The sequence below is a fragment of the Oncorhynchus masou genome, chromosome 29, assembly GCF_036934945.1.
Source record: "Oncorhynchus masou masou isolate Uvic2021 chromosome 29, UVic_Omas_1.1, whole genome shotgun sequence".
Classification (NCBI taxonomy): Eukaryota; Metazoa; Chordata; class Actinopteri; order Salmoniformes; family Salmonidae; genus Oncorhynchus; species Oncorhynchus masou.
In genome coordinates, this window is record NC_088240.1 from 20,036,539 (window position 1) to 20,060,237 (window position 23,699).

Sequence of the window (23,699 nt, forward strand, 5' to 3'; positions counted from 1 at the left end):
GCCTAAATGTCGCTGGTTCGAATCCCTGAGCAAACTAGTTGCAAAATATGTTGATGTGCCCTTGAGCAAGGCACTTAACCCAAATTGCTCCTGTAAGTCGCTCTGAATAAGAGCGTCTGCTAAATTACTAAAATGTAAGATGGTTTGTGTTTTGGTTCCCTGGTGAGTATTCCATGAGTATCTTATTATAGCTATAAATATTGAAGATCAAGACAAAGGTGGTTACCACTTGACAAAAGCTCTACCCAAAGGCATCTTAGTAAAGCAAACGCGAGAACTCAGACATAGGGTCAAATCCAAAACTTGATCTCAGTGCACTGCAGTACGCAAACCACAGCTCTCCCTGTACACCAGCAGAGCCTATCGGCTCGACACCAGATCAAATCTAGACACAATATTACTCATAAACCTGTGATCTACAGGAATTGCACAACAATTGGCCGGGTGCTTTATCAAATGTCATCTACGGTCACATTAAAGAGCTATTTAGTGTCATTCAACGTGGGAACACACAGAGCAGGACAGGCATCAGCACAGCCCTACAGCCAGCCATCAAACTCAGTGCTAATTTGTAGCACAGATCTGAAGCACTGAGCAGCCTACCTTACCTCATTCTCCATGGAAGCCAGACAACAACTTACATGCAGTTGAAAGCAGCAATATCCTGACTAACTCAGACATATTACATGTTACATGGCTGTAAAGAGGGAAAAGCCCACCTTTGAAGAGCTACACGTACAAAGGTCTGGTTACAACACTATGCAGAAAAGAACAAGTTCTGCACTCAGGGGTTTCTGATGACTATGTTCTGTTTGGCATCAGTGTGAATTGACAACTTTAGGATCGGAAGGGCAAGGAATGCTAAATCAGATTTGAGGTTCAGGTTTGCTAGGTAGGGAAAAAAAAAATCGAGGCTTACGTGTGTTTGTGATGGATTTTTAAGACATCCTGCCAAAATCATTTAGCCATTTGCTTGCAATAAATTAGCATTGCGGGTGTGAATAATCTGTAATGTATGTATGCATGTTTCTGCAGACTGGGTTTTCCTCAGTGCATGCTTGATTTAATTCTAGCCAAAAGGTCACAGACACACTAACGCAATACGCAGAAAACACAATTTGTACATGCACATGTGTAACAAAATGGGTCAATGGGCCGTTACTGAGGCAAATCATGTTGCAAAGGATTGTCCCACCTGTTCCTAGGCCTTGACTGTAGCAAAGAGAGAGGATAGGGTGTCACACAGGAACTGACACTCATTGAAGGGGCCCCACACACACTCAGACACAGCCTACCTCTGGAGGAGCGGAAGTGCTTGCTGGGGGCAGTAAACCCGCGGGTCCCGTGCACGTTGACGGCCGCCACTCTGAACTGGTACCATCTGCTGGCTCTGATGTCGGCCAGTTGGACGCGCTCCTCTGTAGTCTGAGGGACAGATGGGAGAGAGTAGGCACACAGGGGTCAGAGGTCACACAGGGTCACAACTTTTGTGAGTGTTGCTACAACATCTGACATCTGTCTGTTTTTCCTTGCAAAACTTTCAAAGACACTGACAGTAAGGAATGTGCAACAGTGTCAGTCTGAATGACAGCTGTGGAGTTGCACCCTGACTTTCTCACATCTATCTCGTGTGGTGAAAATATTCGTTTTAGGGTTTATTTTTCCCCCAAAGAATGAATCACAGATTTTATGTTAAATCTTTCAACAAAAGTACTGAGCATGCAACTAAATGAAATGGTTGGATGACAATGTGCTGTATGTGAATGAAAGAGCGATCCACATGCAGTAAGGTATTCAGAGAAGCATGGTTTGATATGTTGTGGTGTAGTGTGCTGTGCTGACCTACCTGTGCCACGGTCTCCCACTCTGTGGCGTCGTCCTCACTGGGGTGGATGCCATAGTTCCAGCAGCGTTGCACCACGTACAGGACAGGCTCCACAGAGATGTTGAACTTAGAGGACCAGCGGATCTCCAGGCCTCCTGACAGCTGTTCCACAAACACTAGCTCCTTCCTAGGCTTCAGAGGAGCTCCTGAGAACACATACACATGACATCACTGTGAGACTGACTTTGGTAGAGAATAGGCCATGACATCACGGAGTGACAGAATTAAGGAGAGACATGACATCATCACTGGGAGACTGACGTTTGGAGAGAAATGACATAACATCACCACTGTGAGATTGAGACAGACAGCCAGACACTGTCCACTGGGTCAATAGCATGGTCATTGTGCTGTGATGGACCGTGATATACTCTTGGATGAAGAGAATGTGTTTTACCAGCTGTCTCTTTGGGGAGGCATTCAGTAATGTTTTGCTTACAAAACATCCAGTGATTTTGCAGAGAGCCACATCAATTTACAAATACTCATAATAAACATTGATAAAATATAACTGTTATTCATAGAATTAAAAGATATACTTCTCCTTAATGCAACGGCTGTGTCAGATCTCAAATTTTTTTAACGGAAAAAGCAAACCATGCAATAATCTGAGTACGCTGCTCAGACAACGAATCAAGCCAAACAGATACACGCCATGTTGTGGAGTCAACAGAAGTCAGAAATAGCATTATAAATATTCACTTACCTTTGATGATCATCAGAATGCACTCCCAGGAATCCCAGTTCCACTATAAATTTTTGATTTGTTCGATAACTTTAATCTTTATGTCCAAATACCTCCTTTTTGTTAGCACGTTTAGTGAACAAATCCAAACGCATGATGCGCAAGCAGACAAAAAGTCCAAAAGTTCCGTTACAGTTCGTAGAAACATGTCAAACGAAGTATAGAATCAATCTTTATGATGTTTTTAACATAAATGTTCAATAATGTTCCAACTGGAGACTTCCTTTGTCTTCAGAAATGCAATGGAACTCAAGCTAACTCTCACGTGAACGCACGTCACCAGCTCGTGGCACTCTGCCAGACCACTGACTCAAAGAGCCCTCCCTCATTCCCCCCTCCTTCACAGTAGAAGCATCAAACAGGTTCTAAAGACTGACATCTAGTGGAAGCCGTAGGAAGTGCAATATGACCCCATAGAGACTGTGTATTCTATAGGCCAAAAGGTTAAAAACTACAAACCTCAGATTTTCACCTGCCATATGAGTTCTGTTATACTCACAGACATCATTCAAAAAGATTTAGAAACTTCAGAGTGAAACTTCTATCCAAATCTACTAATAACATGCATATATTAGCAACTGGGCTTGAGTAGCAGGCAGTTTACTCTGGGCACGCTTTTCATCCAAACGTGAAAATGCTGCCCCCTATCCCAAACAGGATAAAGTGGTGATCCTAACTGACCTAAGACAGGGAATTTTTACTAGGATTAAATGTCAGGAATTGTGAAAAACTGAGTTGAAACGTCTATTTTTATTTTTTGTATCTTTATTTAACTAGGAAAGTCATTTCAGAACAAATTCTTATTTTCAATGACGGCCTAGGAACAGTGAGTTAACTGCCTTGTTCAGGGGCAGAACGACAGATTTTTACCTCGTCAGCAGGGGGATTCGATCTTGCAACCTTTCGCTTACTAGTCCAACACTCTAACCACTAGGTAAACTTCCGACATCAACTACACATTAGGCACACATTACATTTGCCTCATTGTTCCTCACGTCAACCCATTCAAACGCTTTCAATGTGCAATAAATTAGATTTATTACGAGCGCGGTGAGGGGAAAGTGAGCGGCCAGGACAGATTAACTCTCTCCTGGAGGATTTATTTCAGTTGAGTGGTAGTGAAGTATTGATAGAGCATGGGCTGAGTGGTAATGAGATGGAGATTGGAAACAACGTTCAGGAGTACAGAAAAATCACTGAATAAATCCCATACCTCTCGATTAAAATCACCTGGCGTTCTCACACACTTACCCAAGGACCTCTTCACTCCAACTGAGGAGAGGGAGAACCTAGAGCTGCTCTGCATTCATGAAACACATACAGTATAAAACACGAACTCAAGGTTGTAAAGTAACAGCAAACAAAGTGCTCACAATAGTGTTGAATTGCCTGTGCTGCATAAGCAGGCTGCTTCATCCTGTCACATCTTTTAGAGGCTTTTTAACATGATTGATTGATGCTTATAAAATGCCGGGTGGGAGATGGAGGGCCCATTTGCCAGACACATAGAGTCAGTCTCGTAGATAGAGGCTCTACACAGAGGAAAATCTGTCTGCCATTGTTTTACAGCTCCAGCGTGTGTGTGTGCGCGCGTCAATGACGAACGCACAATACCACAGCATTCCTCCTACCCGTCTCATTTTCCCTCAGCCACACAAACTCCTCATCCAACAACCCTCCACATGCAGCTAAGCGACCAATCATAAACCCTCGCTCAGCTCTCTGCCCTACAAAGATTACCACTATGGGTCCTGGTCCCATCCAATAATCATACTCACAGGATTCATCCTTCAATGGCCTCATACTTGCTCTGCCCCATCCATTAAAACACAGCCATGACGTTATCCCTGATGAACAGTGATGAAGAGCTGAGTGTCAATTCATGTCTCACGCATTCCAACAATAACTCTCCTGCATGCCCACGCACACACTGTCATAACGACCTGGCTAATTACATGGGCCAAGGCAAAAGAGCACCAATCATTGTGGGAGGAACACAACACATCCAACAATACATTCTTCAAAAGGTTAATGTAGTACAATGGCCTCCCATAACGTTTAAATACAGATGAGTGCTCAGTGTCATGCCATGGTTACCAGAGCCATTAATATACATGGTTATATACAGCTCTGGTGGTTAACAATGAAGACATGTTTCACATACGTACATTAAATGACTGCATTTGTTTTGAAACACTGAGCAGCCACACCCCGTGGCGGTCAGGCACTGTTCACGCTCGTCTTGAAGTGGTGTGGAGCTGTGAACAGCTGTGGAGGGTGAGGATCAAGCAACAACAGATTCTCCAGAGGGAGATAGCTCATGAGTAAAGACTGACAGATGTACATGAGGACACGGTTTGAGAACAAGACATGCTTTTCCACACTGGTCTGTGGTCTCCATGTGATAGTAGAATTATCCATTACGAATGACGACCAAGCCATCATGACTGAGAGTTTGAGAGCCTGCTGAACACTTGAACTGGACTGACCACCGACTCTGATTCTCCGCACCTTAGCACTCATCACAACTGATGCTACCAGACTCTTATTATACTGCTCAGTTTATACGCTGCCCCCCCCCCCCATCCCCAATACACATGTAAATATTTGACTATAAACTGTGCCTTCCTGTATTATACTTATATTGCTATAATGTTTATTATATTCTACTGAGCCATTTATTTTATGTTCGTGTTATTATATTTTATTGTTGTTGTCGAGAAGGGACCTGGAGGTAAGAATTTCCTTGGACAATGTATATCATGCGTATCCTGTACATACGACCAATAAAACTTGGAGTGCTCATGAGAGAGAGCGAGCGAAAGAGAGAAAAGAGGGGACTAAAAAGAGATAAGAGCATCTGCCTCTGGACGCTATTTAGGAGGTTCTCACTAGCCTCCCACTAAATAAAAGTCTCTTAGAGGAGAAAACAAGAATCTAGAGGATAGTCATACGGTATGTACATTCATTAAGAAATAACGAGGCATTCTCGTGATTAGAGTTTCCTATAAAATCTCAAACCCTGAAAAGTCTCAAATTTTGCACCACAGTGAAATAGCGATTTTCCATATGCTCACAACATATCTTATTCAGAACTCCACATTGCCAGTACAGCTTTGAAAACAGAAGTTTCAGACTTGTGAATAGTAAGTAATATCACTGAGTTTTGATGTGAAGACAACAGCTCTATATGGTAGATATAGGACTGGGCCCAGTAGGGTCTTCAGAAGACATAGCACTTAGAAATAGATCTGCTTTCTACAGTGCACCCTTCCTCAGTCAGGGACACACCACACACACACTCCCTGTCGACCTTCACCGGAGCGTGCATGCACACACCACACACATCTGAGAGTGATCTCCATGGGGGAAACGCTCCATTTGTGCACATACAGAAACAATTACTCTCTCCACACCGTGAGCACATAATTACACATTCATCACTGGAGATCAGGATTGGAATTTTATCCAGACTTAAACCAGACAGCTAATTAAAATGTGCAAATCTGATCCCAAAACAAAAATCAACTATAGGCTACAGTAAGTGTTTGGATTAGCAGGACAGTCAACTGTTTGGTTCTATACATTTGTCTGTGATCTATGGTGAATGTTTTTAATTGAGGACAGTATATTCCTGCGTTAAACTCAAGGATAGATCTCCTTTCATCTTTCTCCATCTACAAAGGCTGTACAACAACTGGCCATGACACTGCCATTGATTCACTTAGAATATAGGAATATTATTAATGCACGCTTCAACACACACCTATGCACCAACCCGCTCACACACATCTGTGTGTGCACTTCAAAAGTAATCCCAACTCTGTCACTGCAGTGCTTCAAAGACTTAAAGAAAGAAGCAGCCAGGCTCCCCATTTCCACTGAGCCCAGTTCCATTCCTCCTGCCTTATTATGGCCCAAGGCTGTCAGCAGCCAGAGAGGCGGTGGGCTGCTGATATAACATACAACTGAAGAAGAGGTGCAGCGTCCATCTCGTCACAGAGTCTCACTCTTACGCAATGGGCTACGAGCTCTCCTCACAACATCCAGACACCTCAGGCTGTGCCATTAAACAGTTTTACTGGAGTGGAGTGCTCTCCCTCTCGCTCTGTACATCTGTGAGCCTGAAGCTGATTTGGAACAATTTCACACACTGGATGTATCTTAAAATATGTACAGAATGTTGTGATTGAGTTGAGAAAGAGAAACTCACAGGAAATATTTGAAATGACTCAAAATTCAAATATAAGGTTCACTGCATAGCTAATTGGAGTTTGCAGCACTAGTCGTGAAACTAGTAATTTATACAAACTGCAAGCTCAAGTTTTATAAGTCGTATGTACAGGATACACATGGTATTCACCATCCAACGAAATGCTCACTTACAGGTTCCTTCTAAACAATAAGAAATAATGAAATATAATAATACAAAGAGTAAATGGCAGTAGAATATATATTTTTTTAGCATAAGTATAATACAGGAAGACAATTAATAGTCCAATATCTACATGTGTTTTGGGGATGGGGGAATTGGGGAGGCAAGTGTTTAAATTGTGCAGTATTTAGCGATAATAATGAGCCTGGTAGCATGTGATGTGACATATGTTTATAGCATGAATGAGTGAGTGTGTGCTAAGGTGTGGAGAATCAGAGCAGGTGGTCAGTGTAATTAAAGTTTTTTTATCAGTCTCTGAGCCTGTTGGTATCAGACCTCATGCTCCGATACCTTTAGCCCTCAATCTTTAATAGTAACAGAATAGTATTTTATCAATAGTATTTATCAATATATAATGACAAAAGGAAGGAGCAGAAAGCTCCATGTGCAATAGTCCTGTACAGTATCTAGCGTCGGTGTTGTACCCAGTGGATGTTATAATGCACATGTACATGTGTGTCATTGTACCTTTGTAGAGGTTCTTGGGGTTTTGACAGGTGTGTCCGCAGCCATTGGTGCAGCACTTCTTGACAGGGGAGCACTCTCCATCCTCCTCACAGCTCTCCACACAGGCTGCAGCGAAGCCACTGGCCTTCTCAGGGGCCGGGCAGTCCCCCTGCTTCACCCCCTCCACAGACTTCAGGAACTCACAGCTAGTCAGACACTCATAGTGCTTCTTGGGAAAGAGAGTCTGAAGGGTAGAGGGGGAGGAGGAGGTGGTAGGAGGAAGAGAGGGAGGAGAGGGGCAAGAGGAGTAGGTAGACAGGAGGAAAGGCAGAGGAAAAGCATCTATGCTCGATGACTTGTAGCAGTGTGACAGTGTGTCAAGCTTCCAGGCCTTCATTAAGATCAGTTTATTGGCCAATTGCACACAAGGTAAGACTGAATGTTAACTTTGATTTTAACCCAGCCCCTCTGAAAGACACATACAAAGGTTTTAGAGAGGTGCGGGGGGATGCCACACAAGGTGCCTGGGAAGCTGTTGTTCTGTCAATGTGCCCTTGAGCAAGGCACTTAACCCTAGTTGCTCCTGTAAGTCACTCTGGAAAAGGGCGTCTGCTAAATGACTAAAATGTCAAATGTCTAACAGGCTGGTCAGTGAGCTAACAGGGATTGTCCTGTTTACATTTGACCTGATGACTCATTTGAGTGGTGAGTAAGTTAAACAGCTCTGATTAAATCTAACAGAGTGCCATTACATTACAGTAGAGAGAAAAGAGTCTCCACTTCGCTTGACGCTCTTCATTCCCTCAGACTTTCCTCACTCTGGAGGGAGCACTCAGAGTCAGAGATGACATACGTACCTCGCATAAGTCCTGGCACTGGTTTTCCTTCAGGTCCCAGGATTCCTTGCAGGGCTCAAGGCACTGTGAAAGGGAGGGGGAAGGGTGTCAGTGCTTGAAAGAGACAGCCACATCAAAGAACTGTGTGTGAGGGAGGGTCTCTCACTCAATTGTGTGTACACACACACACACACACACACACACACACACACACACACACACATACATACATACATACATAGACAAAGCAAGTGAAATAAACAAACAAAAGTGAGAAGAAACAAATTCAACAAAATCAAAAAACTATTCGAAAATTATCAGTAAAACTGAGTTATATTAATACAATTTTAGTCACATGCACTAAATACAACAGGTGCAGACCTTACAGTGAAATGCTTACTTATGAGCCTCTAAACAACAATGCAGTACATTGTGCGGTTAGTTGATGTAATATGTACATTTAAGTAGAGTTATTAAAGTGACTATGCATAGATGATAACAGAGAGTAGCAGTGGTAGCAATACAAATAATATGGGTGTTCAGGAGTCTTATGGCTTGGGGGTAGAAGCTGTTTAGAAGCCTCTTGGACCTAGAATTGGTTCTCCGGTACCGCTTGTCGTCCGGTAGCAGAGGGAACAGTCTATGACTAGGGTGGCTGACAATTTTTAGGGCCTCTGACACCACCTGGTAGAGAGGTCCTGGATGGCAGGAAGCTTGGCCCCAGTAATGTACTGGGCCGTTCACACAACCCTTTGTAGTACCTTGCGTTCATAGGCCAAGCAGTTGCCATTTCAGGCAGTGATGAAATCACTCTCGCTGGTGCAGCTGATGGTGCAGCTGAAGAAACTTTTGAGGATCTGAGGACACATGCTAAATATTTTCAGTCTCTTGAGGAGGAACAGGCTTTGTTTTGCCCTCTTCACGACTGTCTTGGTGTGTTTGGACCACGTTAGTTTGTTGGTGATGTGGACACCAAGGAAACTTGAAGCTCTCAACCTGCTCTACTGCAGCACTGTCGATGAGAATGGGAGCGTGCTCTGTCCACCTTTTCGTGTAGTCCACAATCATCTCCTTTGTCTTGATCGTGTTGAGGGATAGGTTGTTATTCTGGCACCACACGGCCAGGTCTGACCACCTCCCTATAGGCTGTATCGTTGTTTTCGGTGATCAGGCCTACCACTGTTGTGTCATCGGAGGGGACTGAGCATGCACCCCTGAGGGGGCCCTGTGTTGAAGATCAGCGTGGCGGATATGTTGTTACCTATGCTTACCACCTGGGGGCAGCCCGCCAGGAAGTACAGGATCCAGTTGCAGAGGGAGGTGTTTAGTCCCAGGGTCATTAGCTTAGTGATGAGCTTTGAGGGTACCATGGTGTTGAACGCTGAGCTGTAGTCAATGAATAGCATCCTCACGTACAGTTGAAGTCAGAAGTTTACATACACCTTTACCAAATACATTTAAACTCAGTTTTTCACAACTTCTGACATTTAATCCTAGCAAAAATTCCCTGTCTTTGGTCAATTAGGACCACAACCTTATTTTAAGAACGTGAAATGTCAGAATAATAGTAGAGAGAATTATTTATTTAATTCATCACATTCCCATTGGGTCAGAAGTTTACATACACTCAATTAGTATTTGGTAGCATTGCCTTTAAATGGTTCAATTTGGGTCAAACGTTTTTGGGTAGTCTTCCACAAGAAGTTGGGTGACACGCACACGCTTTTTCAGTTCTGCCCACAAATTTTCTACGGGATTGAGGTCAGGGCTTTGCGATGACCACTCCAATACCTTGACTTTGTTGTCCTTACGCCATTTTGCCACAACTTTGCTTGCAAGTCAGGTCATTGTCCATTTGGAAGACCCATTTGAAACCAAGCTTTAACTTCCTGACTGATGTCTTGAGATGTTGCTTCAATATATCAACATGATTTTCCGCCCTCATGATGCCATCTATTTTATGAAGTGCACCAGTCCCTCCTGCAGCAAAGTACCTCCACAACATGATGCTGCCACCCCCATGCTTCACATTTGGGATGGTGTTCTTCGGCTTACAAGTCTCGGTTTTGGAGCAGTGGCTTCTTCCTTGCTGAGTGGCCTTTCAGGTTATGTCGATATAGGGTCCGTTTACTGCGGATATAGATACTTTTGTAACCTTTTCCTACAACATCTTCACAAGGTCCTTTGCTGTTGTTCTGGGATTGAGTTGCACTTTTTGCACCAAAGTACGTTCATCTCTAGGAGACAGAGCGCGTCTCCTTCCTGAGCGGTATGACGGCTGCGTGGTCCCATGGTGTTTATACTTGTTCATCTGTAGAAACAACAGTACACGTGGTACCTTCAGGCATTTGGAAATTGCTCCCAAGGATGAACCAGACTTGGAGGTTTGTTTTCCTGAGGTCTTGGCTGATTTATTTTGATTTTCCCATGTCAAGCAAAGAGCACTGCGTTTGAAGGTATGGCTTGAAAAACATCCTCAGGTAAACATCCAATTGACTCAAATGATGTCAATTAGCCTAACAGAAGCTTCTAAAGCCATGACATAATTTTCTGGAAAAATCCAAGCTGTTGAAAGGCACAGTCAACTTAGTGTATGTAAACTTCTGACCCACTGGAATTGTGATACAGTGAAGTATAAGTGAACTAATCTGTCTATAAAACAATTGTTGAAAAAATGACTTGTGTCATGCACACAGTACATGTCCTAACCGACTTTCCACAAATTTCTTGTTAACAAACGATAGTTTTGGCGAGGTTGAAAAATGAGTTTTAATGACTCCAACCTGAGTCTATGTAAACTTCCGACTTCAACTGTAGGTGTTCCTTTTGTCCAGGTGGGAATGTGCAGTATGGAGTGCAATAGAGAATACATCATCTGTGGATCTGTTAGGGCGGTATGCAAATTGGAGTGGTCTAGGGTTTCTGGAATAATGGTTTTGATGTAAGCCATGACCAGCCTTTTGAAGCACTTCATGGCTACAGATGTGAGTGTTACGGGTCAGTAGTCATTTAGGCAGGTTACCTTAGTGTTCTTGGGCACAGGCACTATGGTGGTCTGCTTAAAACATGTTGGTATTACAGACCTGGACAGGGATAGGTTGAAAATGTCAGTGAAGACACTTGCCAGTTGTTCAGCGCATGCTCGCAATACACATCCTTGTAATCCATCTGGCAATGCGGCCTTGTGACTGTTGACCTGTTTAAAAGGTCTTTAATCACATCGGCTGCAGAGAGCGTGATCACACAGTCTTCCAAAACGGCTGGTGCTCTCATGCATGTTAGTGTTATTTGCCTCGAAGCGAGCATAGAAGTAGTTCAGCTTGTCTGGTAGGCTCGTGTCACTGGGCAGCTCTCGGCTGTGCTTACCTTTGTAGTCTAATGTTTTGCAGGCCCTGCCACATCCGACAAGCATCAGAGCCGATGTAGTATGATTCAATCTTAGACCCGTATTGAAACTTTGCCTGTTTGATGGACCGTCAGAGGGCATTGCAGGATTTCTTATAAGTTTCTGGGTTAGAGTCCCGCTCCTTGAAAGCGACAGCTCTAGCCTTCAGTTCAGTGTGGATGTTTCCTGTAATTCATGGCTTCTGGTTGGGGCATGTATGGGTTATTGTGGGGACAGAGTCATCGATGCACTTATTGATGAAGCCAATGACTGATGTGGTGTACTCCTCAAAACCATCGGAGGAATCCCGGAACATATTCCAGTCTGTGCTAGCAAAACAGTCCAGTAGTTTAGCATCTGTTGGGGGCACGTAAAATGTCTGCCTTCTTCTCCGGCGCCATCTAATGCAAGCAGCTATTATCAGCTATGTACAATTAGTTGTAGTACAAATATTAGGGGAAGATATATTAACAGATAAATATTGGGTGGTATTTTACATTGTTGTTTGTGTTCCACTGGTTGCCCTTTTCTCATGGCAACAGGCCACATATTTTGATGCTGGCAAATATGTCTAATGTGGTCATACATTTGGCAGGAGGTTAGGAAGTGCAATCATGTCTTCTCTTAAGCGCCAGGTCTGCATGCGGCGACCTCTCTCAATAGCATGGCTATTCTGCAACTGTACTCAGTTTAGGGCCAGAGAGCATTCCAATATGTTCTGTTTTTTGGATGATTCTTTCCCGTCTCAAATAGTTAGTCTTTCTTTACTTTCTCATAATTTGGTTGGGTCCAATTTCATTGCTGCCATGAAGCTCTGTTTGTGAACAGAGCCCCAGAACCAGCTGGCTGAGGTGACTCTTCTCTAGGTTAATCTCTCTGTAGGTGATGGCTTTGTGGTGGAATGTGCTTCACTTCCTTTTAGGTGGTTGTAGAATTGAATAGCTCTTTTCTGAATTTTGATAACTAGCGGGTATAGTACAAATTATGAATCTCTCTCATCTGAAATGTACCTTAAAATATTATATCACTGGTAAATGTACAGTGTTGTAACAAAGTGCAAATAGTTGAATTCTCCGGACGACTGCCAAGCACCTCCCTCAGCCACTTCCATGGCACACACCACAATCAGCGATCATACCTCTGTTGCAGATGCCCCCACATACCTTCTGAGAACATCAACAATTTTCTACAAAAGGGAGGTAACAGGCCAAGGTCCAAGGAGGATTTGTTTCTGAATAGAACAAAGAGCACAAAAAGTTGTCGTGACTTCCAAAATCCATTCAATAGCTGGGATATTTTGTCTGGCTCTTCTGCCCTTGACAAATTCCTTTAAAAAAATGCATCAGCATAACCCCCTCAACCACCCTCTTCCCCCCTTCCACCTCATGTCTGGACCTGATACAGTTTGGCACTGGCACCAACGCTCTCCCTCTCTCTGAACCTCGACCAGTCGTACACATACAGTTAATAGATGATTAACACACCCAGTTAAAATGTTCTTGGGATTCCCTTTTCAAACACGTGGAAGTTATTTACTGGATGTTCGGCGCAGGCATGGGATCAAAGAGCAGCCTAGTTGTGACTGCAGTGCAAGTTGTTTAGCCCAACATATCAGATGAGGAATTGAAAATGAAAATACACCAATAATGGTCAGACTCCAATCGCTGTAAATACAACAGCTTGCCTTCCACAAATCAAACTCAATAAGGCTAAATGTAATAAAAAACATGCATGTCCAAGGGAATCAGGCATCAGATGCCACAGCAGAAAAGGGGCATGAGTTCAGAACCTCAGGTAGGATAAAGGGGCTGGAGGTTGATGTGTTCCTGGTGCTGCTAGTTGGCTGCTACAGAACTAGTGGTACTAGCAGAGCCCGTAGGAGAGTCTCCCACAGAGGAACCACTGCTTCTGTGTGGTTATGACGGGACAAAACCACAGTGACCAGAGACCTGCCAGTGCTAGTCAGCTCCATTCAACTTGGACCGTCTGCACCAGCTCCAACAGAAACCCAGCAGCTAACTGTCAGACTCCACCACTGCATTCCTTGTATGGGAATGTCCAATATGTTGGTCAGCAGGGGGGAATCATCTTTGATAAACGAGATGGAGACCTTCTGTGAGAGGAGAAATGCGAGCTAACGAGTGTTCGTGAGGTGAACTTCTGGCCAAAGACTTTTGGATGTTTCGCTTCAAAGGCCATTAGATACAGTATATTAGTCAGTCAGAGGATAAAGTACAGTATTTGTCCATGTTTCACTGACGCAGAGACGAGCGTATAATAATCTCTTAAATTGCACCGTTGATGTAAGAAATGACTCATCTCAGCCAGGGAGCTGAATCTGTGTTTATGAGTTTCTAAATTAGCTCATTAGCAGCATCTGTCGTTATGCCATTTCCAGTGAAAAGTTTATTTGCTTTTTATGGAGTGCGTAAACCTGGCTTCTGGGAGGAATATGGAGCAATCAGGGCCCTGTGCTCAGCTCACCTGCCAGTTCTCAATTACACACTGTGGTCTCTCAGAACTCTGGTCGCTTGGTCTCGCCTCCTGAGTGGGGTTGGCGGAACACTGTCTGGACACTCAAGTGTTGAGGAGTGAGAGAAAGGGGATAGAGGCGGGAGACCGGTACATTTTTCCTTCAGCGGCTTCAACCACCCCTAAAACCAAGTACAGTACTGACTGTATGTGATTAGCACAAGTTCAGAATGAACCCCTGGAGACTCAAAATAAACCACAGGGGGAAAACAAAGAAATAACTTTCAAGAAAACTTCAAGTGCATTAGAACAATAGTTTTACATACAATAACATACTCATTCATAATAAAATGCATGTTTACATAATCCTACTGGTGTCTTTCAAAACCGCTTATGTCCTCACAAATGATAGGTTATATGTGCCAATTTAAGCCTAACACATTTTCAGTTGCAGTAAATTATAGTAGGCCTCCTTGGTAGTAGCTGCACTAACGACCAGCCTATCTAGCCTAAAGGAACCTCAGCCAGCAGACACAGCACATGCCAAAGCCCTAAAATCCCATCTACAAATCACAACATACCGTAAGCCGTGGGATCAAGCCAATTTTCCCATTAAAAGATCATGTGTGCATGGGATTAAATGCATTCCATTGGTTGAAGAAAAGCTCAGGTCCCTGTATGGTTCATCACAATTGGATAAAAACTCAGCAAAAAAAAGAAACGTCCGCTCACTGTCAACTGTGTTTATTTTCAGCAAACTTAACGTATGGTCATACAAATGTTTACACAACAAGATTCAACAACTGAGACAAACTGAACAAGTTCCAAAGACATGTCATGTGACTAACAAAAATGGAATAATGCGTCCCTGAACAAAGGGGGGGGGGGGGGAGTATCTGGTGTGGCCACCAGCTGCATTAAGTACTGCAGTGCATCTCCTCATGGACTGGACCAGATTTGCCAGTTCTTGCTGTGAGATGTTACTCTTCCACAAAGGTACCTGCAAGTTCCCTGACATTTCTGTGGGGAATGGCCCTAGCCCTCACCCTACATCCAACAGGTCCCAGACGTGCTCAATGGGATTGAGATCCGGGCTCTTCGCTGGCCATGGCAGAACACTGACATTCCTGTCTTGCAAGAAATCACAAGCAGTATGGCTGGTGTCATTGTCATGCTGGAGGGTCATGTCAGGATGAGCCTGCAGGATGGGTACCACATGAGGGAGGAGGATGTTTTCCCTGAAACGCACAGCGTTGAGATTGCATGCAATGACAACAAGTTTAGTCCAATGACGCTATGACACACTGCCCCAGACCATGATGGACCCTCCATATTTCAATAAACGCAAATCCGACCAGCACCCCTGGTGAGACAAAACCACGACTAGTCAGTGAAGAGCACTTTATGCAAGTCCGGTCTGGTCCAGCAACGGTGGGTTTGTGCCCATAGGCGACGTTGTTGCCGGTGATGTCTGGTGAGAACCTGCCTTACAACAAGCCTTTACAAGCCCTCCGTCCAGACTCTCTCAGCCTATTGCGGACAGTCTGAGCACTGATGGAGCGATTGTGCATTCCTGGTGTAACTCGGGAGTTGTTGTTGCCTTCCTGTACCAGTCCCGCAGGTGTGATGTTCGGATGTACCAATCCTGTGTAGGTGTTACACGTGAACTGCCACTGCGAGGACAATCAGCTGTCCGTCCTGTCTCCCTGTCGCGCCGTCTTAGGCGTCTAACAGTACGGACATTGCAATTTATTGCCCAGGCCACATCTGCAGTCCTCATGCCTCCTTGCAGCATGCCTAAAGCACATTCACGCAGATGAGCAGGAACCCTGGGCATCTATGTTTTGGTGTTTTTTCAGAGTCAGTAGAAAGGCCTCTTTAGTGTTGTCAGGACCCGGTTTCGAACCTGGGTCTCCGGAGTGAGAAACAGTCACTTAACCAACTGAGCCACGAATAGACAGCAGAACCCAGAAGATGAGGCAGACACAGCAGTACTTAAGACGGTGTATTTAATAAAGAAAAAATCCTAAAATACAAAAATGGCAAATCCAAAAGGTGGTAGGAAAAACACAAAAAGACCTCAAAAGAAACTCACCAAAAATAAACAAAAACAAAAAACAGAATACCACAAGAACTTCACCCGGAATCGACAAGAGCACACAGAACACTAGGGCAGGGTGCTAACATACAAACACAGAGCACAGAACTGAGGGAAACAAAGGGTTTAAATACAATCAGAGGAAACGAGACACAGGTGCAAATAATAATGGGGATCAAGGGAAAAACATAGGGACAAAAAGCACAATGGGGACATCTACTGACCAAAACCCGGAACAACCCTGGCCAAATCCTGACAGAATCCCCCCTAGGAACGGCTCCTGACGTTCCTACCAGCTCTCTCAGGGTGGAGGACCCTGAACTGACGAATGAGGTCAGGGTCCAGGATGTCTTTGGCAGGAACCCAGGAGCGCTCCTCAGGACCGTAGCCTTCCCAGTCCACCAGATACTGCCAGGACCGCTGCAGCCGGCGGGAATCCAGTATCCGGTGGACGGTATAAGCCGGCTGGCCTCCAATGACACGAGGCGGAGGGGGAGGTCTGTCTGCCGGGACAAGGGGAGAAAAAACAACAGGTTTTAACAATGACACATGAAATGTGGGATTAATCTTAAGGGATCTGGGTAAGTGTAGGCGATAAGAAACTGGGTTAACTCTCCTGGCAACCTTGAAGGGACCGATGTATTTTTGGGACAGCTTGCGAGACTCCACCCGTAGAGGTAAGTCTCTTGTGGAAAGCCAGACTCTCTGGCCGGGCGCAGGGTAGGCCCGGGACGGCGACGTCTGTTGGCTTGTTGTTGATACCTCTGTGAGGAACGCATCAGATTAAGACGGGTCTTCCTCCACATAAGCCGACAGCGTCTGACGAACCTCAAGGCTGAAGGCACTCTGACTTCTGCCTCCTGGTCCGGGAACAATGGAGGAGCATAGCCAAACTGACACTCGTGCGGGGACATACCAGTGGAGGAGGAGCGCAAGGTGTTGTGCACGTATTCGGCCCAAACAATAAAGGATGACCATGTGGACGGGTTGTCACGAGTCATACATCGGAGGGTGGTTTCCAGCTCTTGATTCATCCTCTCTGTTTGGCCGTTGGACTCCGGATGGTACCCTGAAGATAGACTGGCAGAAGCCCCCATGAGTTGACAGAAGGCCTTCCAAAACCTTGAGGCGAACTGGGGACCTCTGTCAGAAACCACATCTTGAGGAATGCCGAAGACTCGGAACACATGATTAATTACCAACTCAGCCGTTTCCTTGGCAGAAGGTAACTTAGTCAGAGGGACGAACCTGGCCGCCTTTGAAAACCTGTCGATTATGACTAGGATAGTAGTATTGCCATGGGATGGAGGAAGTCCAGTAATAAAGTCCAATGAGATATGGGACCAGGGTCTGTGGGGAACAGGTAAAGGGTGAAGGAGTCCTTGAGGGCGGAGGTGAGAAGATTTGCCCTGGCAGCACACGGGGCAGGCATTGACGAAAGTGGCAACGTCTTCTCTTATGGTAGGCCACCAGAACTTACGCTGGATGAACTCCAAGGTGCGACCTACGCCCGGATGACAGGTGAGGCGAGAGGAGTGCCCCCACAGAAGGACCTGAGTCCTCACTGCCTTGGGGACATACAACCGATTGGCAGGGCCTCCTTTAGGGTCCGGTTCGCTAGCTTGAGCACGTCTCACGGTATCCTCAACTTGCCACGAGATCGGAGCCACAATCTTAGCAGCAGGAAGGACAGGCATGTCCGTGTCATCTCGAATGGCAGGAGCGTAGACTCGGGACAGGGCATCCGGTTTGAGATTCTTCGACCCGGGCCGATAGGTGAGGATAAACTGGAATCGATTGAAGAAAAGAGACCATCTAGCTTGTCTAGAGTTCAATCGCTTCGCCTGCTGGATATACTCCAGATTTTTGTGGTCCGTAAGCACTTGAAACGGGTGAGAAGCCCCCTCGAGCCAGTGTCTCCATTCCTTCAATGCCATCTTAACCGCTAGGAGTTCACGATCCCCCACATCGTAGTTCCTCTCAGTCGGGGTAAGCCGGTGTGAGAAGAAAGCGCACGGATGAAGCTTCTTGTCTTCACCCCTCTGAGACAGGACAGCTCCAACACCAACCTCTGATGCGTCTACCTCCACCACAAATGGTTCATCCGTAGTCGGTAGTATCAGGATGGGAGCAGAGAGGACGCGCTGCTTGAGTCCTTGGAAGGCCGTCTCAGCTTCTCTTCCCCACACAAACCTTGCATTGCCACCTTTGGTTAAAGCTGAGAGAGGAGCTGCCACCAAACTGAAGTTCTTGATGAACTTGCGGTAAAAGTTTGTGAAGCCCAGGAAACGCTGAACATCCTTAACGGATTTGGGGGTGGGCCAATCCGCTACCGCCCCTACCTTCCTAGGGTCCATTTGGACTCGACCGGGTTCCACTACAAATCCCAGGAATTGTACTCGGGATGAATGGAATTCACATTTTTCCGGCTTAACGTACAGATGGCTGTCCAGGAGGCGTTTGAGTACTTGTCTGACATGCTTAGTGTGTTCTTGAAGGGAGCTCGAAAAGATGAGGATGTCATCCAAGTAAACGAACACAAATATGTTAAGCATATCCCTAAGCACATCGTTTATGAGCGCTTGGAACACCGCTGGGGCGTTGGTCAGGCCGAAGGGCATCACCAAGTATTCATAGTGACCAGTAGGCGTGTTGAAAGCGGTCTTCCACTCGTCACCAGGTCTGATCCGCACAAGATGGTATGCGTTCCTCAGGTCAAGCTTAGTGAAAACAACTGCTTCCTGGAGCAGCTCGAAGGCTGTGGCCATAAGGGGTAGCGGGTAACGGTTACGGACGGTTATGTCATTGAGTCCCCGGTAGTCGATGCAAGGACGTAATCCACCATCTTTCTTGGCCACAAAGAAAAACCCTGCTCCCGCCGGGGAGGTTGATGGACGCATGAGGCCTGCTTCCAGAGAGTCCTTGATGTAGGTATCCATAGCAGCTCGTTCGGGTGGAGATAGGGAAAAGATCCGACCCCTGGGGGGCAAGTGCCCGGAAACAGGTCGATGGGGCAATCGTAAGATCTATGGGGTGGTAGCATGGTGGCCCTCTGTTTGCTAAACACCAGTTTGAGGTCATGGTAACACTCGGGAACTCGGGTCAGGTCGATGGATTCTAAAGACTCGGGAGTAGAACTCGGGGAATTCTGGAAAATACAAGTAGCTTGGCACGTAGGACCCCACTGCTTGATAGTGCCCACAGACCAGTCGATGTGAGGGTTATGGCTGTGAAGCCAGGGGTATCCAAGGATGAGAGGGAACTCGGAACAGGAGATCAAATGAAAGTTCATCAATTCCTGGTGTTGTGAAACTGAAAGTCTCAAGGAGGTAGTGACATGAGTGACAAGTCCAGATCCCAAAGGGCTTCCATCCAATGTAGTAACCCTCATGGGGTCACTTAGAGGTTCAGAGGGAACGCCATTCTCCTTCGCCCAGACACCATCCATGAAGTTACCTGCGGCTCCAGAGTCTACCAAGGCTTGAAGGTGAAGCTTGTGGTTGTCCCAGGAGAGGGTGACTGGAATGAGCAGACGGGAGTTGGACGGATGGGAGGAGGTTATGTTTCCCGTTACAGTTCCCCCGGTCTGTACGGGACAGAGCGTTTCCCTGGAGCCCGGGACACGTGGAACGGAAATGGCCCGGTTTGCCGCAATATAGACAGCGTCGCTCCCTCATCCGGCGGTCTCTCTCAGCCTGGGAGATGCGTCCAATCTGCATGGGTTCCGGTGGAGCCAGCGATGATAAAGGTGGGGACTCGGAGCTGGGACTGATAGGGGCTAGAGGTCTACGGTTGAGTTCTCTCTCTCTCAGACGCTGGTCAATGCGTGAGGCCAACTTGATCAGGGACTCGAGATTGTCCGGTGGTTCCCGAGTGGCCAGTTCATCTTGGATAGTGTCGGAAAGGCCTTTCAGAAAGCACACCGTGAGCGCCTCGTTGTTCCAGCCACTCGCTGCTGCCACCGTGCGGAACTGGATGGCATAGTCCGTCACGCTGCGCCAACCTTGATGGAGAGTCAGGAGCTGTTTGGCTGAGTCAGAACCACTGCTTGGGCCTTGAAACACTCGTTTGAATTCCTCAGCAAAGGCAGAGTAGCTGGCACAGCAGGAACTATGGGCATCCCACACAGCAGTAGCCCAGGCCAGGGCTTTTTCCGACAGCAGGGTAATGATATATGCGATCTTAGACCGGTCGGTGGGAAACGACGAGGGTTGCAGCTCAAAGGAGAGAGAACATTGAGTGAGAAAGCCTTTACAAGCACTTGGATCACCTGAGAACCGTTGGGGAGGTGGAAGACGAGGTTCAGCCAGGGGGTTAACTGCCATGGGTACGTGAACCTGAGGTACTGGGACGGAAACTGTTGCCGGGGTAAGTCGATCAGATATTTGCTTAATGGAAGTCAGCATCTCCGACAGAAGATGAGAATGTCTAGCCATTAAGGCCTCTTGCTGAACCAGGGCGGCTTCGTGGCGTTGGACAGTCTCCTGGTGGTGGGACAGCGTGGCAAAAAGGTCCTGGGAACTGGCTGCCTCTGGGTTCATTTTTGGCTCTGTGTTTCTGTCAGGACCCGGTTTCGAACCTGGGTCTCCGGAGTGAGAAACAGTCACTTAACCAACTGAGCCACGAATAGACAGCAGAACCCAGAAGATGAGGCAGACACAGCAGTACTTAAGACGGTGTATTTAATAAAGAAAAAATCCTAAAATACAAAAAATGGCAAATCCAAAAGGTGGTAGGAAAAACACAAAAAGACCTCAAAAGAAACTCACCAAAAATAAACAAAAACAAAAAACAGAATACCACAAGAACTTCACCCGGAATCGACAAGAGCACACAGAACACTAGGGCAGGGTGCTAACATACAAACACAGAGCACAGAACTGAGGGAAACAAAGGGTTTAAATACAATCAGGGGAAACGAGACACAGGTGCAAATAATAATGGGGATCAAGGGAAAAACATAGGGACAAAAAGCACAATGGGGACATCTACTGACCAAAGCCCGGAACAACCCTGGCCAAATCCTGACAAGTGTCCTAAGTTTTCATAACTGTGACCTTAATTGCCTACCGTCTGTAAGCTGTTAGTGTCTTAACGACCGTTCCACAAGTGCATGTTCTTTCATTGTTTATTGTTCATTGAACAAGCATGGGAAGCAGTGTTTAAACCCTTTACAATGAAGATCTGTGAACTTATTTGGATTTTTACGAATGATCTTTGAAAGACAGCGGCCTGAAAAATGGACGTTTCTTTTTTTGCTGAGTTTATAGTTGAAGTGAAAATGGATTGAAACTTGCGTTTGAAATGCTTGCGTGTCAAGACAAGTGGAATTCAGATGGCATTCCATGCTCAAAAGATTACAACATAGATCCGACCTTGTATGTTAGTGCATGAAGCTTATCACTTGACATTCGTCTCACAATAATTTAGTACAAAAATATATGTTTTCATACAATAAAAAAAACTAAGCAAGGAAGTGTATTGAGGGAGTGGATATGTCATAAAAAAGGTATTTGAGTATTTGTATTTGAGTTCCTCAGAGCTCTCCCAGGTAACTGACAATCTGTCAGCGTTTCGACAGTCACACCCACAGAGCTGACATTTTAGTAGAAGAGGGGGTGTGAGCCATGACAGATGTCTTGCCAAAGCAAATAGGAGACGCTCTGTATAATTACAAAGGTGACTCATCAATCAAAAGACAACATGGAAGGGAAGGCGGCTAATTGTGCTGGTCATGTTGCATCTGTCTGGTTAACCTGGGTGACAGTCGGAGATAGAGTTGAAGCTAATGCCTAAGACTGGACATCCAGACTAACATCTTTTGGAATAACAATGTGACATGAGATTGTTCTATGATGGGTTAACATATTTATATGCAAGTTTCTACACAAAAACAAATATGGTGAATTGAACTGTTTTCACTCCCAGATGTGAACGAGCACATTGACTATCGGTAGAGGCTTGAGTTCCATCAGAGCTCTTGGCTAGAGCAATGTATGAACAAAAGTGTTTGTGCTCCTGACTCTCCCTTTGTGTCCTTATCATCCTCCCAAAACAGTGAGTGGTACAGTACATTCTGCATGGCGAAGTAGAGCCAGCCATGGCCCATCACTCCCCATTTCACGCTGTAGTAAAACACAGCAGTTGTTGCACTGGTGAGCCCTGAAAGGCTTTCTGTGGGGCTGATGTGAGAGTCAGGGACTGAATGGCTGCCAATGCCACAGCTCCGTCCTCAGTTCGTTACGGAGTAGGGGGGTGGGGAATACTGCTTAGCTATGTGTGTGTGTGTGTTAATCCTAGAACTTCCATGGGCGGCTGCTGGTTATCTTAGTCCATCGTAAAAAAGGCTCACTTCCCAACGGCGACAGCTGGAACAACAAACTCTGAAAAATGTCTTGCATAAAATGTCACAGAAAGTGTTATGCTTCAGTTAATGAAGCGTGAAACGCTACCAGTCGAGACTGCCGCAGGCTACACAACACACACTGTAGACATAATAAAAAGCAGGAACATCATTCATACTAACGTATTACATAGGAGACGGTTTCCCATACCGTTTGAGCATATTTGTACAATCATGGGGCGGGTTTAGGAGAAACGCGTGTGGCTTTCTGACGACAAGCTATATGATTAATTCCCTCATTTCATAAACGTACTGTGATCAATAAAAATATTTCTATATGTGGACAACCAATATGATAGCTTTCCATCCATTCTTTCAACTACGAAGTTGACTATAATGTCACCTAGGCCCTATTAATACACAACAGGCCTCCCAATCCATTGTATACGTTCCCCCCTATGAAGCAAAAGATGGTTGGAGCCAGTAGAAACTATCGATCGTGGCCCTGAAGTTCAATGTCAGCTGAGTTGGTGGTGGGGGAGATATTTACGAGGCGTGTCTGGAGTCTCAGGGAGGGTGCAGCGCTGCAGCAGTAGGGCCAACACTCCTCTGGGAGAGGGCTATATGGAGGGATCTCTGTTGTTGATCACACACTGTAAATCTCGCCTCCTATCGCAGATAAGTTATGACCTTTATCTGCTGCCCTGGCACTTTTCACACACATCACCAGACTCAATTATTCCAGCGCCACTCGCTTACTAAGAGCCCAGCTCATATCTATCAACCCACACAGAAGCTACCTGGTTAAAGTTCCTGCTCTTTATCCCTGTCCTTTCCCTCCCGCAGTCTCAGAAGAGCTGCTATGAGCACCATGACTCTTGATGTTTCTCCCATCTTCCCTATGTTGCCCCTCATTCTTATTCACGGCAGACGGCCCACTTCAAACTGCATAGCGATTTCAAAGTCAGCTTGATTTCCATCCAAATCCATTTTAGTCAAGCGTTTTATTTCAACGCTGTCCTAGAATTTTTTTTTTTAAAGTGAATTTCATTA

At 45.6% G+C, this 23,699-nt stretch overlaps 1 protein-coding gene across 2 annotated transcripts in view; it reads right to left on the minus strand.

Annotated features, from left to right (window-relative positions):
• The window catches only part of LOC135519143 (anosmin-1-like), a 67,657-nt gene that overhangs the window by 14,763 nt on the left and 29,195 nt on the right, over positions 1-23,699 (minus strand). The window contains exons 3-7 of one of the 2 annotated variants that reach the window (XM_064944218.1): positions 16,597-16,806; positions 8,370-8,432; positions 7,534-7,756; positions 1,847-2,031; positions 1,296-1,425 (exon numbers count right to left, since the gene is read on the minus strand). In XM_064944218.1, coding sequence (XP_064800290.1) covers positions 1,296-1,425; positions 1,847-2,031; positions 7,534-7,756; positions 8,370-8,432; positions 16,597-16,806 — 811 coding nt within the window. The remainder of the gene's footprint in view (positions 1-1,295; positions 1,426-1,846; positions 2,032-7,533; positions 7,757-8,369; positions 8,433-16,596; positions 16,807-23,699) is intronic. The other variant, XM_064944219.1, reaches the window with a different exon arrangement.